The 17581-nt window shown below is 52.1% G+C and overlaps 1 protein-coding gene across 1 annotated transcript in view; it reads left to right on the forward strand.

The window, feature by feature from the left end:
* Window positions 1–2995: 2995 nt before the first annotated feature.
* arvcfb (ARVCF delta catenin family member b) overlaps window positions 2996–17581 on the forward strand; it is a gene marked incomplete at its 5' end in the record, with an annotated part of 49034 nt that continues 34448 nt past the window's right edge. Inside the window, 3 exon segments of the mRNA XM_067227737.1 lie at window positions 2996–3154; window positions 8099–8724; window positions 14629–15131. Coding sequence (XP_067083838.1) covers window positions 2996–3154; window positions 8099–8724; window positions 14629–15131 — 1288 coding nt within the window.

Genomic DNA, 17581 nt, shown 5'->3' on the forward strand with positions numbered 1-17581 from the left:
TCAATAGATCAGACATTTGATTGAATTGCAGATTACGGATCGCAAAACACATACATGTACATATTCTCATGTATTTTTTCTTTTCTGACAATGATACAGCGTAGATGCTGTTGACAGTGGAGCTTAAATACTAGATTGTTTACACGTCCTTCCATCCAGTTAGGTATAGGGGTGTGATGTGACCTTGCGTGTCATTTGCTTCCGTGTGTGTGTGTGTGTGTGTGTGTTGTGTGTGACACACGGGAACTCCCAGACGGGGTCCTGTCTCGACATCATTGACTCACAGCTGCCAGTTTCCCACATCTATGTACCCTGTGACGTCTTAACGCATGCTCCCAGGCCTGTAGAATGCACACACACACTCACACACAACAAAAGTGTAAGAAAGATGTTTGGAAGAAAGGAACGTATGATTCATTGGAAATGAATGTAGAGAAACACAGGCTTATCTCCTCATTTCTTGTAGCAGGTTACCTACTGGAGCCTACATCTAATGCAGAGATATACTGTACAGTAGTGTACACACACACACACATGCACACATACACATACACACACAACTAGCAGTTCAAGAGTTGACCTATATAATGTTCCTGTCTCCAGAGGTCTGTGAGGAAGGTGTGTGTGTGTGTGTATGGGAGAGAGAGAGAGGAGGGTAAGCATGCATGTGTGTGTGTGTGAAGCTACCCTCTATCCTCTCTTGGCCTCAAGTGTTCCAGGCTCGGCCTCTATCTGTCCTCCATCTCTCCAGACCACCAGACTACTGCACTAACACTAAACACCAGCACCGACAGCTTTTAATCTTTTATTTAAGACCAAGCTCCTCCAATTCACTTCCCATACTCTTAGCGTCTGTGTGTGTGTGGCCAACCCCTTGTGTGTGTGTGCGCGTGGTGGAAGCTGCCATCTGACCTCAGGATCAAGGAAGTGGTGTGCCCGCAGGCCTCAGAGAGGGCGGGGCTACAGACCCATCACCCGCCGCGTTTAAAAAGCGCTGTTTCGGGCCCAGAGAGATTAATCACAGATTTACTTCCTGATGCATTCACAGTTTTGATGGCGTCTGCTCTGGGTTCAGAGCCACACCTTGTGGAGCCCTTCCCAGAATCCTGCTGCTTTCCTCTGGACGCACTACAGGGGCTGGCTGGTGTGGTTGTGGTGGTGATGTCCATACTCACAGGACTGGCGGCAGTGTCCGCACCCGTACATAATTCTCATGCACATACACACTAACACACACACACACACACACACACACACACACAGACATGACATGCTCCAGTGGCCCGCTTGTACATGCACACACAACAGGCACACACACACATACAAACACACAGATATGTCTGGTATGGTGGGAGGGGCCACTGTCTCTGGGTGGTGCTATATCAAACTCTATTCTGCAAGGGGCTTGTCGCCGTAGGCTTTCTGACAGTGCTGAGGAGATTATCCAAAGGTCAATTGCGAGTGCAAAGTTGTTTGGTCGATGTCATAACGGAGAAGAGCATCTCTCCACAGCAAGTGTCGCCTCCAGTCATTAGTTCCGATAATGAAAGGCTGGACACACTTTCCCGCCATAAATACTTCTTACTTTTTAAAATGACATCCAATTAAAAATGGCTAATTTGACATTATAAAGAGGAGAGAGAGAGAGATGGAGGGAGGGAGGGTGAAGTGAAACTTTTCTTTGACTTGGACCCTGAAAGATGGCGTCGCTGCGCCCATCCAGAAGGCCAGGGTCAGTTACCAGGTGCCCCCGGCACTGAGCCCAAAGGATTGTGGGGATTACTGGGGAGTCTTCTGACTGATCAGCAAGACGGGCATCAGATCAGTCCAGACCGCGGGCAGACTTTGAAGCCAAGCTAATCAATGAAGAGCCGCCCGCTTGTTAGCACCTTCAAAGACTGAACGAAAACAAACAGTACCCACTGGCATCTTCTCTCGCTCCTCGCTCCCCTCCCTTTATCTCTCTCTCTCTCTCTCTCTCTCTCTCTTCTCTCTCTCTCTCTCTCTCTCTCTCTCTCTCTCTCTCTCTCTCTCTCTCTCTCTCTCTCTCTCTCTCGCTCCCTTTATCTCTCTCTCGCTCGCTCGCTCTCGCTCCCTTTATCTCTCTCTCTCTCATCTCTCTCTCTCTCTCGTTCTCACGCTGTATCTCTTTCTCATTTTCCTCTGTTTGTTTATCCCTCTCTTTCGCTCTCTTTCTCTGCGCAAGGTCTAGTTTGCCAACAGGAAGCCATGCAACAACAGCGTGGTTTGCAACTGGTGTGCCCCCCCCCCCCCCCCCCCCATGGCCCACTTCACAGAGCTGAAGATCCACCCCCTACTCGTTTCTAGAATATTGTTTTGGTTACCAATGATTGCCCTAAATCCCTTCCTAAACGCCTTCCTTCCTCCCCCTTCATTACATGGGTGGAGCCTCGCCCAACAGGAACTGCAGTTCTCTCACGCATACTGTACACTGTGTACAGTATAGACACACACAGACACACTACACACACACACCACAGCCTCATACAGTTCGCAGCCGCACACAAATACGCCAAATATGTGATGGGGCCCTAATAGGATGGTCGCCTTCATCTTCAACTCACACGCTCAAATCAATGGACGCCATGAAATCGAAATCCCATTCGATGTTCCTGGCCCTTCAGGTTTTGTTATCTTTTAAAAGCGGCTCTATCTCATTTTCCATCTGGCTCCTTCAGCCGTCAGCGAGCATCCTCACTCACGCTCCGTCCTGCAAGAGAGCCCACATTCAGGACTGTGCATACAGGACCGTGTTCTGTCTATCTCAGGTGCAGAGCTTGTGCAGCATTTGAACAGTGGCTCAAGGGTACGATACCGTACATACTGGACATGCTGAGTCTGGAGCGTTTGAGAGATCAAGTGTGTGTGTATGATATGAGTGTATGATATGTATTTACTGTTTTCCAATCAATGTTTACGCTTTGTCTAATGTGCTAACTCTCTCCTCCCTCCCTCCCTCCCTCCCTCTCTCCAGGAGCAGAGCCCCAGTAACCAGACGTCTCTGGCCATGATGCAGGAGCCCCAAGAGGTGGTGGAGGAGACGGTCACCATCGAGGAGGACCCCGGCACCCCCACCTCCCACGTCTCCGTGGTAACCTCCGACGACGGCACCACCCGACGCACGGAAACCAAGGTAGCCTAGCCAGAGGGCGAAGGAGGTTTTGAGTTTTTGTTGTTGTTGTTGTTGCTTGTTGACGTCTTGTCCTGGGGTTCTCCCCGGTGGAGCGGGGGGGAAGGGGGTGGGGGAGGGGGGTTGTGTTTTATGTTGCCACTCTTGGGGGAGCCCTTTGTCCTTATCGGGTTCTATTTTTGTTTTGTCGTTTCTATGAAAGGACATGTCAGCTAACATAAAGGTGAGTTGAACCAATTCCCCTCTCCTTTTTTCCCCCCCTTCCACTCACGCCGCCATCTCGTGTGTGTGTGTGCCCACATTCTGCGCGTGCGCACCTCTCAGCCCCATTATCTGTGCTCCTCTCGGCATCACAAGCTCACCCCCTCCAGGCCTGAGCTCCTGTACGTACGCCACATCCAGGCCTCCCTGCTTTGATTCACCCCTTTCGGTCGGCCGCAATTTTCCCCCCCTTCGCTGGTCTTCCGGTTTCTCGGTTCGCAATGTGTTACAGGGGAAGCAGAGATCCTCTCTCTGACGGGCTGGCTTCTCCCAGGCAGCGCCCAGGGTAGAGCTGGCACACTGAAGACCCTGAGTCTGTAATTAAAAAAAGCCCAGTTAATCCTTCTGTCGAACTGTGTGTGTGTGTGTGTGTGTGCGTGTGTCCTTGCGTGCTTCTCCTTCGGGAGCCCTGCAGCCGATTTACTAAAGGGGATCGGACACACACACACACACCCACACACACACACACAAATAACAAGTAAAGCAGTATAAAACCCTAATCTGGGCTACTTAGGGTAGAGTGACTGTTGGCGTTAAGGACACTTGACTCCACAGAGATGGGACGCACTCTGGAAGTCATTTTGAAGGGAAACGAGGATTAAACTGGGTAAAAAGGGGCTTCAGAGACCTCATGGCTGCTTCACTTCTGCAGTCTGACGGCAAACACAGAAGTAAACAAAGCAGACGTCCTCTCCGCTCAGATGCCTCACCTTACCTCTCGCTCTCCTCCCTCTCCACCGACCCCCCCCCCCTCCTACCTTTATCTACGTCTGTCCACACCCGTCTCTCTCTCTCTCTCTCTCTCTCTCTCTCCGTCTCTCTCTCTCTCTCCGTCTCTCTCTCTCTCTCTCTCCGTCTCTCTCTCCTTGATCTAAAGAGCGGAGGAGGGGAGTGGGGTGGGGTGGTGGTGGTTGGATGGGGGGGGGCACCATATTTTGTTTAATGCTAAACACATTCATCTGGAGCTCCGGCAGTTGGTTGCAGCAGTATCAGGAGCCAACACACTGAAACAAACCAGAAAGCGGGTCTGTGAATTAATACGGATTGGCCCTCGAGGCTATCTGAGTGGTCCAGCTCTCCATGACGGGAATGGCTAAGAAGGCCATGAGTGTGTGTGTGTGTGTACACGTGTCTATGTGGTGAGTGTGTGTGTGTATGTGGCGAGTGTACGCACGTTTGTGAGGCGAGTGTGTGTGTGTTTGTGTGTGTGTCAGTTAACACAGTCCCAACACACAAATGTCCCTTGGACACCCTCCATCTCCACTCTGGCACGACACTCTGCTCTTTACAGAAGCACAATTAAAACAATATAAACAGTCTGGGTGGAAGGTAAAAAAGAACTAAGGTAGACCACACACACACATTGAAATCCCCAGATAAACAAGCCCCAGAACGCAAGACTTTGATGGGCCTTCTTCAGTGTTCTGAAGCCAAGCTTGACACCATACTGGGACTACATCCTATCTTTGATATAGGTTATTCATCTCTCTTTGTCCTGCTATTAGACAACATGAATGATCCTGCTGGTTGCTTTCTAGTCCACGGATGGGTGTGTTAAGCAATACTACCGCACCAGTTCCACTTCTCAGGGATTTTCAGTGGGTTTAATCTCCATCCGTGACCCCTTGACTTCAGGGGGCGAAGGTCACCCACCACACCTTCCACTCACTGGTGGTGAAGGAGACCTGGTTGGGGTCCAATCCCGCCAGCCTCCAGACAGAACCAGTAAAGGATCCACATTTCTGGCTTGTTGTTGGGCTTGAACCCCTTTCCCTCCCTCCCTCCCTCCCCTCCTCCTCTCCCTCCTTTCCCCTCCTCCTCCTCTCCCTCCTCCTCGTCCTCGTCCTCGTCCTCCTCCTCTCCCCCCTTCCTCCTCCTCTTCCTCCTCCTCCTCCTCGTCCTCATCCTCCTCTCTCCCCTTCCTCCTCCTCCTCCTCGTCCTCCTCCTCATCCTCTCCCTTCTCCTCCTCTTCCCTAGCCCTCCCCTCTAACCCCAGCTGGTGTATCAGCTTCAGTTCACTGTGGAAGGGAATGTCACAGATTGTGAAACTCTTACTAGCTCCATAAAGTCTGAGGGTGACGCCTGTCCACCCCTTTAAAAAGTCTAACTGAGGGTTAGTAAACACTGGCCTGTTAGTGTGTGTGTTCTCCTAGCCACCCACTTGTCACACACACATACACTAACACACACACACACACACACACACACACACACAGAGAAACACATACACACAAATGTATGCAGACACACAAGAAAGCTCAGTTACATGGGCACACACACATACACATCGTCTCAAAGGCACACACACACCCGTGTTTAGAGATTCCCTTTCAATTTACTATCAGTTAGTTCTAGTCAGGCCAGTTTAGGAATCCCTCTGAAGCTTATGTCCCCAGCTCCCTTCTACAGCTTGTTTGTCATGCTGTGATCTTCCCTGGCGATCAAAGTGTGTTTGCAACCTGTCTGATGGTGCCTCCCATCACAGCCAGCCAACCCCCTGAGGAAGATGCTGGAACAAGCCCGATCTGGATGTCAGGGGTGGGAGACTGGTTCACAGCTGTCTAATCCACTCTCTCCTAGGGTCTGGTGGACTGCCACATGTAAGACACACTGGTGGGTTGTGGAGGAGATCAGATTTTTCAACCTGCGTGGAACCTGTGCTGGTCAAAAGAGGAGGATATGGACGGGGATGGTTGATACGCCCTGCTCTCCCTCCCTCCTCAGTCCCTGAGTTTACTCCTCCCTTTCCCCAGCCCCCAGCCCCAGCCCCTGCTCCCTCCTACCCCTCACAGCCCCTGCTCCCCCTCCACTTCCCAGCCCCACGCCCCCAGCCCCCCGCCACCTGCCACCCCCCCAAGTCCTGGCAGGTCTTCCTGGGGTGTGGTGGTCGCCTTGCCTGACTCTGTCTTCCAACCCTAGCCCAACTACCCCCACCCCCCCAACAAAAAAAGAACCCCCCCACCCCACCCCTCCCAACTCTAACCCCAGCCCCCTAACCAAGCAGCAGTGACACTCATTGAAGTCTGTTATTTCTAGCTCTGGTGGCTGGACCTCCAGCTGTTTTTATTAGGCTTGAGAATCAGACAAACGTGGTGGTTTATTTTCAACATGAAAGTCTTGATTATCATGCGAGTTCCAGGCAGTGGGGGGGCTTCTTGCTGGTGTGGTGTGTGACCCACAGAGCTTCTAGTAATGGAGAAGTGAGCTCCACACACACTCTCACTGTAATTATCAGCAAAGCGGAAATGAAAATGTGTGTTCTGGAAATAGTTTATTTCCTTTAAATAGGCTCACAACAAAAGTTTAATCACAACAAACTTTAATGGGGTCTTTGTGGTAATCAAGTCTGAGATTCCTCTCACATTAATCTGGGTAATTTAATGAGGACAACGCCTTAACTACCTCTGTGTGCTTTTTAATATCTCACACCCTTATAGCGACGGCTCATGCTTCATTGTGATTACGGAAAATGATTTCATGCCTTTCCTTATCTGAATTGTCTTTCTGACGAGGAAGTGAGGATGCCACATTCAATGTATTAACGCAGTTAAGTGGTGAAATGGTCAAACAGGGTGAGGAGAGTTGAGAAGATTTTTTCGGGGCGTGTCTGCCCCTCGTCGGCAGGAGCAAGCTGCGTTCGCCTCGCCGGCCACGGTCGAATCCCCTCGGACTCACACACACACACACACACCCTCCACAGCGACGGTACATTTTCATCAACCTCATTAGTCGTGAAGATGAAGTTATGGCTGCGTGCAAAATGATGGCCCCGGCATGAGCCACTGGGCAGCAAATTGGTTTCGGCAGCCGCGGTTAGTAGACCTGAGGAGAAGAGATGCAGTCTGAACACTATAACCAGCCTGTAAGACAGACAGACAGACAGAGAGCAGACAGAGAGCAGACAGAGAGCAGATAGAGAGCAGACAGACAGACAGACAGACAGACAGAAAGTGAGAAAGAGAAAGAAAGAAAGAAAGCAAGAAAGAAACAGAAATGAAAGAGCCAGATGATGGGGTACTGATCTTCCATGAAAGTCCTTTCCAGGTTCTGCCTTGTTCCTCTGAGCGCCCGGTCCCAGATCTGAAAAACATGGCCTCCAAATCCTGCTGACCCCCCTTCTATCTGCTCCCCAGAAACTAATACCACAGCTGCTTCTTTTCTCCTCACATGAGACTCCAACTCACCACAGATATGAACAGAACCAAACACACTGTCAGGTCAACTGGGTTTCAGAATGCATGGCTTTTCAATGGATGGAGATAAATAACAAATGAATAGGAACTTTTATGACTCCAGTGGCCTAGCCGCAATATAGATTTTACTCTGTCCCATTGGCCTGCCCGGTCCACTCAGATGCATCCCTGGACTGGTGTCAGCCACGACCACATCTCACTCTGTCCGTGACAGTGTGTGTGAGTGTAAATGTGTGCGAGTGCGAGTGTGTGTGTGTGTGTGTGACACCTGAACATCGCGGTATCATGTGTCATTCTCCTCACGTTAGGCTGGCTCCCGCCTTGTCCCCATGCAGCTTTCGAACGCCAATCGTTTCAAATACGTACTTGTCAGTTCCTACTATCCATAGCAGCCTACAAATAAGGAGAGGAAGCTGTCGTCAGGAGACGAGTCAAGATAGCCTCCACTGTGCCTGTCTGACTGGCGTCGTGTTCATCTCCCTCTCTCTCCAGGTGACCAAGATGGTGAAGACGGTGACCACCCGGACGGTCCGGCAGGTTCCGCTGGGCCCGGACGGCCTCCCCCTCCCCGAGGGCTCGTCCCCGCTGGGCAGCTACACCGACTCCATCGACCGGCGCTACGCCAAGAACGGCGGCGAGCGCTACATCACCCCGCAGGCCACGTCCACGCTGACGCGCTCCTACAACAACTACAACGACTCGTACAGCGAGGCCGAGTACGGCCGCCACTACGGCCTGCACGACGGCTACGGCGACGTGACGGAGAACTACGGGAGCCTGTCGCGCGGCGTCAACTTCCGCCCGCCCCGCTACCCCTACCTGCCCAACAGCTACCGCCCGGAGAACAGCTACACCCTCCCCATCCGGAAGGACGACTACGGCCACGTGGCGCAGCCCCAGGTGCCCATGGGCACCAGCAGCGTGGACCTGAACCGCTCGCAGCCCGAGCGCTTCCAGGCGGAGCCCTACGGCCTGGAGGACGACCGGCGCAGCCTGGGCCCCGAGGAGGAGGAGCCGTACGAGCTGGAGCCCGACTACTCCACGGCCAACCGCCGCACGCTGGGCGCCAACCGCGGGCGCACACTGCGGGAACCGCTCCGCGACGGGCCGCGCGGCAGGTGAGGGGGCCAGGAGGAGGGGTTATACCACACTTCCAGACTTAGAATAATATCACCCCTTCAATACGTAGAATATTTTGCACGACAGGAGAACAAGATTTGACACGACAGTGGGATACGGGGGTTAGGATGTATGGGACTCGATGTGACTCTGTCTGGGGTTGGTTTCGCGTCTAGATGGCCCGGTCGACAGGAACAAGCTCAATGGATGTAGCTTGCTTGAGAGACGGTCGCGTGAATAAGACATATTCTTGTTTTCCCGCCAGATATGGGTCTGGCAGTGGTCCGTTAGCCTACATGTGTAAACAGATGCATTTTCTGAGTGAGTCATTTCTACAGGCGGGCCGGAAACGAGGAGCTTTGATGAGCATTTTCATGCAAATGGCGGAACATGTGTTTGTGTCAGAGAGAAAAGAGAGAGAAGGCTTGACGGGTGAGATAGAAGACATGAGGACGGCTGAGAGAGGGCCACGGAGAGAAAGGGAGGGAGATTATTATCATTTCAAAAGAGGAGTGTGATGTGGGGAAGGAAGGAGACAGAGCGATGGAAAACGTTTGATTTCAAACGTTTCGGCCAGAGTGTCCTTAGTCAGTAAGAAACATTTTATCAAGGGAACTCTAACCCTGGGCTTCTTCTGGCCGAGGAAACCACCCTGTTAGACGGCAATAAATACCCCAAAATGGACTCTCACCTCCTAATGGCTCCCAATCACTTTCCCCTTGACAGTCCAGCGGGGCCCTCTCCCTACCCTCTCCTGCACACAGACGGCAGAGAGAACCTCTCCAAGACCCTGAGTTGGATTCGGAGGAAGGGAGGTGGAGGGGAGGCAAGAGGAAAATGGGTTTATGTTCGTTTTTGCTGTCATGTAAGAAGTTCAAAGGTGATGTTGAAGCACAGAAGTGGCAGAGTGTTGACAGTGCAGGGGTTCCATTTCGGGAGCCTTAATCACACATGTACACTCACACGACACGACACCCACACAAACCTCACTCACGGTCGCACGCACACACCCGTCCACCCTCTTGCTGATTTCAAAGGCAGCTGTGTTTACATGTTGTGGTTAGTCTGGAGGAGGGAGGTGCTGTTTAATCAGAGCTTCCGTCTGCACAGACACGCTCTCGAACGCTCCCCCTTCGCACACGCAAACGCACACACACACGCATAAACACATCACTTTCCAAAAGGCCTAAGATGAGTTTAGAGAGAGGGAGACTGAGAGACAGGCAATTTGTACTCGCGCCGTTTGAACATGTGTCAACACAAACACGCGCGCGCGCGCGCACACACGCACTCAGGCACTGTCAGGCAGACACATCGAACGGCTCGAGCGCAGTTCGTGCTCTCTCTTTCGGAGGACGTTATCTGGATGGGGACCGGACCCTCTCTCTCTGTTTAGATGTGGAGGATCATCTCTCTCCCGGGCCCCTTGGCTCCTGCCTCTCTCCGTCGCACATTAGCACCTCCCACGGAACCGGGACCCGCGTTTGCCGTGATGAATGTTCGAATTAAAGCGGTTTAATTACAGCTTATCGTCTGGCCTCTTTGGAAACCCTCAATTATGCGCCGGAGAAAAATTAAGATGTTTAGCGCAAAATGGCTTCCTGCGCCGTTGCCGGGCCCGTGTGAGGTCGCTGTAGTGATTGTTCTACCGTTACTGGGAAAATGACAGCTCTCTGCTTTAAATACGCTCCGTGTGTGTGTGTGTGTGTGTCTGCGTAGGGTTGCTGGCTGCCCTTGTGTGTGTTCCCACCTGTTCTCTCCTGCCTGTTATTTTCACTCTGTCCCTTGCTTTGCCTTACGTGTGTGTGTGTGTGAGTGTGTGCGTGCGTGTGTGTTTGTGCGCACATGCAGCCTTTGGCAGCATGATTAATAGCGGTTTTTGAACTCTACTAGACAATGGAGGTGTCCTGAGACCATCTTCTAATGACCGCTAGCTCCCCGGATGACCCGCCCTGCACCTGCCCACCCGCCCACCTGCCCGTGGCACACACAGGGCATCACGGGTCACCGCACCCCCAGAGACCACCCACCCACACCCCTCCTCCTCCATCCTCTCAGTGGGGAATATAGAGAGGGCGTTCTAATGAAGTCTGGTCCACAGTGATGCGCCCAAGGAACACACATGCCATGTAGATTTCCCCTCTTCTCTTCTCCCCTCCTCTCCTTTCCTCTATTATCTTCCCCTCTCCCGTTCTCTCCTCTCTTCTCCTGTTCTCTCCTTCTATCATCTCCTAGTCCTGTGTTTTCTTATCATTTGGCAGCAAGAGAAACTTCACAACATTGTCAATGTAGCAACAACAAAAAATAAACACAACTTGTGAAAAACAGATAATGACATCAAAACAACCAAAGCAATTAAAAGTAAAAAGAGAGAGAGGAAGAAAAAAAAACATGTTTTGCCTGCTTTGAATTTTTCTTCCCAGAGACAGGCCTCAAGTGAATCGAAAATCAATGATATAATAATTGCTTTACGATTCCAAATAAGCAGTCTGTTGTGTGGCTAGTCAGTGAGACACTGTAGGCGTGTGGGAACCTTTCTGAAATGAGACACGGGGACATGTCTTCCGCGAGCTTGCTAATCCTTTCAGCTTCTGTCCTTCCAAGAGACTGCTGTAGCAGACGGTTAACGACCACATGGAAGGAAATGTGATCAAGATCATTGACAGAAGACGAGAGGGGAAAATAGCTAGGTGGACATCTCTCAGAAGCCATATTAGATATGCGTCGAGCATCCCGGCTATGCCTACGCGCGCGCGCGCGCAGAAACACAGAGACAGTAACACACACTGAGACGTGGACACACGGACACACACAGACATGCACAAACACACATACACACACAGACATGCACAAACACACAGACACACACAGACATGCACAAACACACAGACACGCACACACAGCGAGGAGGGACAGCTTGGCAGGACTTTTAGCGGCTCCATTAACACGAGTGCGAGCCGCCGTGATGATCGCTGGAGCGTCATGTCCGCAGGTCTGGCGAGGCCTTTCACATCCTGTGAATACATCCCCCTACGCACACAATGGCGCCAATTTAAATGCAAATCCTGACATTCCCATCACTCAGTCAGCGGCGGGTTGCCGAGCCCTCAGAATCAATTGTATCTAAATGAGTCCTATCTCTTCACTGTACCGTGTGTGTGTGTGTGTGTTGCGTGTTGCAGAGAGAGAGAGGATGCAGCGTAGGTGCATACACCTCATAGGGATGTCGCGTAATAGTGTGGCGCTCGTTACTTTCAGAGGGTCATTGCTTTCCCCTCTTACGTGTCAGGTCCAATTTCACTAGGAGTTTGAGATTGTTGAGAAAGTGTTGTTGGAAGCCAGGGTGTTTCAACACACACACACACCGTGTCTTTTTCCACGTCACCAGGCCAGATGAGGAGAATTCCCTCCTGACCACAGAGCAGCAGTCTCAGTCTTGATGTCTGGCTGTAATGACTGGCTGGTGGTGACCCTCCCTCCTCTGACCAGGAGCAGAGCCCGGGGCTTGTGGCGTTCCCCTCCGCGATCCTCCGACGCCACTCAGACCCAGAGGGGGGGGGTGTTGGACCCTCCCACCCGCTGTGAGGAATGCATGTTTGGGTTCGCAACGCGACCTCCTCCAGTAGGCCGTGTCGAGGTCTTATTTTGGGATGGCAGACACCTGTTTAAGAAGGACAAGGACGGTCACGGTGACGACCGCCGGGGCTGAGATAGCCAACCTTCCACCCACACACCGCTAGGCTAACGCTAAGTCATTCTACGTCAGCACTTTGTGTCAGCGTTGGTCGGATATGTCGGTACAGTTAGCCTCGCAGGGTCTTTCGCTACGTTTTGTTTCTCTTTGCATTAACTTCGGCGAACAAGCTTTTGCCATTGCTGTTTGAACGCCTCTTAGATTCTCTGCTGACGGTTTAGCCTGTGTACTCCATCATTATTAATACAGAGCCATCTTCTGAGTTAGTGTCATGTTGCAATGCCGGGCCAGGAGGCATTTCTCCCTGTTCATCTTGTATTGATTCCACTCTGCACTTAAATGTAGCAAAGCAGTGCTGTAAAAGCTGTTGGTGGGGCTCTCGTTTCCAAAACAACCACAAACCCACACAGTAATGTTCCCCAGCCCTTCCAGATAGCGCCCAGATTCAACATTCACAGGAAGACCTTTCCAACACGTAATTACCATAAAACTCATTAAAGTTCAAGCTTCATAGCGAGCAGTTCTCCTTAAATCACCAGCGCTAGCACCCATTTTGTCGCACCCATACATGCATCAAATAAATGGTGGGAAACAGGCCTTATGTAACCGTGGTAAACAAGCTTCTCTGAGTTGGTGTGTGTGTGGGGGGGGGGGGAGGAGGGGGAATGCTACAGGGTGCACTAGCATAATTGGTTTCCCCATCTCCCACTTCCTGTCTGTCCTCTTGCCTGTCACTTGAGTGGAAGGAAGGGCCAAGAGCAAGGAGTAGGGGAAGCAGAGAAGCCTTTCCGGCTCAATATCGCCCGTCCTACAACGCCATGGTTACCTTGGTGACCCGGTACAAGACTACATTGTTCTGATGCAGCACGAGAGTAGATCATTCTGATGATAGGACGGGGTGGCCACAATAACAGCATCATCACCTTTCAAGTGCAACATCGTACGGAGAAAAAAAACAACGGTGTGCGGGTGCAGTCTGTTACGAGACAGTGCGACAACAGGATCTCGCTAACGGGATCGCTCGTGCGTGTCATATCCCCCATTGGAGGACAAGGAGGAGCTGGTTCTTCTTCTATGGTCCACGTGAGGATAGAGGAAGCCCCTCTGCAGAGCAGAGAGACTTGTCGTACACGTGAGGGACGTGTGTGTACTTGTTTGTGAGCACGTGCGTTCACAGTGCGTGGGTGTGTACTCGTGTGTGTGTGTTTGTGTGTAGTACGTGTGCGTACGTTTGTGTACGTAAATGGCTACTATGCCAGGGTGCTTGTGACACACACACACATACTCCAGAATGTGGAAGTTGTGCTACATCTGTGTGTGAGAGATGAAGCCGCTGCTAACCGAGCCAGCCCTGGTCCCAGAGAGACAGGCAGCATTAGCATAGTCTTTGGTGCCGGGACCAGAGCGGGTCTTGGGGGGCAGGTGAGGCTCAGAAGAACCTTCCTCTTGGGTTCTCCGGAACTCTCTCAGTTCTCCTTTCTCCTGGGGGAGGGGGGGGTGACGCCATCCCCTCCCCCCCCCCCCCCTCTTCCACAAACCCCTGGTGCTGTCTTGAAAACCTCAGAAGTGTTTCCTTTCCCCCGATGACTTTGGCTTTGTAGTCAGCCCCGGTTGCCGTTGGCCCTCGCCCTCTCTCTCTCGTTCTATCTCCTCCCTTTCCCTCCCTCCCTCTCCTTCCCCCCCCGTCTCTCTCTCCTTCTCTCCCGACTCCCCTCCTCCTCCCTTTCCCCTTCTTCCTTCCCTGTAAACTCCAACAACATCGTTAATAACACGAGGTGACAAGACAAATGTATACATCTGTAAACCGACAGGCCCTGTTCGTAATTAGGAGCGGGCTTGCCTGCGCGCGCGCGGGTTTGTTTACAAGCACTATTCCTCTGACAGAGCGCCTAATGACAGACCAGCTCCCGTGTCTGTCCTCTCCTCTGTTTACTCTCACGCCCCCGTGGTTTCACCTCTCCTTCACCCCTTCGCCGAGCTCTCTCCGTTTCCCTGCATCACTCACTTTCTCACCTTCCTTGAATTTCGCCCCCGACTCCCTCCGTAATCCCTCAACTCGACAAATCCCGCTAGACTCTCTCCATATCTTACTCCCTCTCCCTCTTTCTCTTTCTTTCTTTCCCCTCTCTCTCCCTCTCCTGCTCCCTCACACACTCTCCCTCCTCTCCCTCTCTCTCCCTCACTCACTCCCTCCTCTCTCCCCACCCAGAGGGTACGAGGACCCCATCGAGGCGGAGCTGATCGACGAGCGCCACCCCTACATCCACGGCATGTACCCGGCGCCCCTGGCCCAGCCCGAGCGCGGCAGCATGGCCAGCCTGGACCGCATGGGTGGCCGGCGCTCGCCCTCCATCGACAGCATCCGCAAGGACCCGCGCTGGCGCGACCCCGACCTGCCCGAGGTCATCGCCATGCTGGGCCACCCCATCGACCCGGTCAAGTCCAACGCCGCCGCCTATCTGCAGCACCTGTGCTACGAGAACGACAAGATCAAGAAGGACGTGCGCCAGCTGAAGGGCATCCCCGCCCTAGCCGGCCTGCTGGACCACCCCAAGGCCGAGGTCCACCGCAAGGCCTGCGGGGCCCTGAGGAACATCTCCTACGGGAAGGACCACGACAACAAGGTGGCCATCAAGAACTGCGACGGCATCCCCGCCCTGATCCGTCTGCTGAGGAAGACCAACGACATGGAGGTCCGAGAACTCATCACAGGTGAGGGGGAGTCTGGAGGCCTGCTGGGGTTTAATGACAGGAAGCGAGGCTGGAGGCTCCACCCACAGTGTGGCCGAGGGCTAGGGCCAAGTCTAGGGATAGAGCTAGGGCCAAGTCTAAGGATAGAGCTAGGGCCAAGTCTAGGGATAGAGCTAGGGCCAAGTCTAGGGATAGAGCTAGGGCCAAGTCTAGGGATAGAGCTAGGGCCAAGTCTAGGGATAGAGCTAGGGCCAAGTCTAGGGATAGAGCTAGGGCCGCTTGTGGCTTCACCCAGAGTTTAGTTTCTACTGGTCTACTGTACTTGTGGATACATCACAAAACACTGTGTTTGTACATCGGTTGACTTTTATAATGACCATGTTTTATTCTAAATATGTTTTAATACATTAGTGGGTGTTTATTTATTGAACATTTTGGTTGGACTTCAAAATGTAAAAGGTAAACGAAAACCTTTTTACTTTGACACGGGACGGTTGCATTTTTACATTTCCTTCATTTAGCAGACGCTTTTAGCTAAGCGACACACAAACAGTGTACATTCTATCCTCTGTGTTGTCTGTGAGGGTGTGCTGTCAGTGTAATCTGGCGGGCTGTAATCTGTACTCTTCCGTCTGAGCTTGGCGCAGGGCAAGGGTTAGGGTTAGGGTCCAAACCAGGCCAGCGTTATAATACCTTCGGTCTGGGGCGTGGTCCCGACCTGCTAAATGTCAGCGAGGGATCACAATGGCTCGTCTCTCTCCCGCCTCACTAATCCTCACACAACTGGTCTGACCCGACAGATATTCGGTCAACATGCTGGTAAGCTGGGAGTGGGTTAGGGGTCCCTTTTTGGACAGGCCAGACTCTTCTCTCCACAGATCCCCCCAGTAGGCTGGAGAGACGGGACCTTTCACCTCGCCGCCGCAACGTTGTGTTTGCTTTCAGTCAGGCCTCCCTTCCGCAGCTCTCCCGTTGAATACGCTGAGAAGCAGAGCTGGATTGTGTGTGTGTGTGTGTGTGCGTACAAGGAGGCTGCCTCTGAGAGAGATGTCGCAGTGAGGGATATGTGTGCCAGTAAACAACTGATGGCCCATACAGCACAACTTCACTCTCAATCGCCACTAAAAATAACCTCCTAGCACAGCCCTGGGGAGGAGAGACAACTTCTCTCTCTGACTTCTTTTATAGATACCCTCGTATACAGTTTCTCTCTCTGTTTCTCTCTCTCTCACACATTATATATATATAATATAAAATAAATACACACAAATATATAGTGCAGTACACTGCATTATGGGTATATTTAGACACATCTTTTTATACTTTCATTTGTTTGAATTGACTGCATATACAGTCAATTGTATAGGAGAGAAATAGAAATAAGATATACCGTAGAGAGAAAATAAAATGTACCCTCCCTCCTGCCTGGAGCGGCCAGTGCTGCTGGGTCTAGGATAACAACCCCATCACAATGGCCTGTGCTTCCAGGGAAGGTCTGCAGCCTCTAAACTGCCTGTGTTTTTCTACAATTAAATATAATTGCTGGCTTTTAAAAATAGACTGTTTCGAGTTGGCCGCGTGCGTTTTAAAGGACTTGTGTTGTGCTGTTCCTAAAACCGCAGCGAGTCTCGCTTTCTGCAAGGAAAAGCTTGACGTGAAAGGAGCCAGATGGTTTCGCCGTCCCACATGCAAGAAGCGGTTATTAGTTCTGGAGCTTGTTCTCTCTCCCCGTCTCTCTCCCCGTTTCGCTTTCCTTCCTATCAGACCCGGGGCCGGGGGGTTCTCCAGCAAGCACAGGGCTGGGGAGATAGTCAAGGTGGTGAGTGGTGGTGGGGGGGTGGTGGTGTTGGTGGGGGAAATGTTCAAGCTTAACGTTTGGATGTACCCTGCAGAAGCTGGGTCGGTTGGAGGAAAGGCAATTAAACAGGAGCTGTCTACACTCCCTAAAACCCCCTAGAACACACACACACTCAGTCTCTGTAAGACCGGTCAGTATAGGCTAGCTACACCTGCCTTCCTGCTAAGACCACCACCCCCTCCCCACACCCCACCCCCTCCCTTCATCCTCATCTCAGCCCAGATGTCTGCCTCTAATACATCTGCAGAGAGAGTTACGGCTGCATAGCTAATAGCGTACACTCTCTTTCTCCCTCCTTCTCTCTCTCTCCACCTTTTTCTCTTTCCCTCCATCTCTCTCCCTTACCCCCCATCTCTCTCTCCCTCCCTTCATCTCTCTCCCTCCCCCTCCCTTTATCTCTCTCCTTTACCATCCATCTCTCTCTCCCTCCCTTCATTTCTCTCCCTTACCCTCCATCTCTCTCCCTCCCTTCATCTCTCTCCTTTACCATCCGTCTCTCTCCCTCCCTTCATTTCTCTCCCTTACCCTCCATCTCTCTCTCCCTCCCTTCATCTCTCTCCTTTACCATCCGTCTCTCTCCCTCCCTTCATTTCTCTCCCTTACCCTCCATCTC

This window comes from Osmerus mordax, chromosome 24 (genome assembly GCF_038355195.1).
Source record: "Osmerus mordax isolate fOsmMor3 chromosome 24, fOsmMor3.pri, whole genome shotgun sequence".
Classification (NCBI taxonomy): Eukaryota; Metazoa; Chordata; class Actinopteri; order Osmeriformes; family Osmeridae; genus Osmerus; species Osmerus mordax.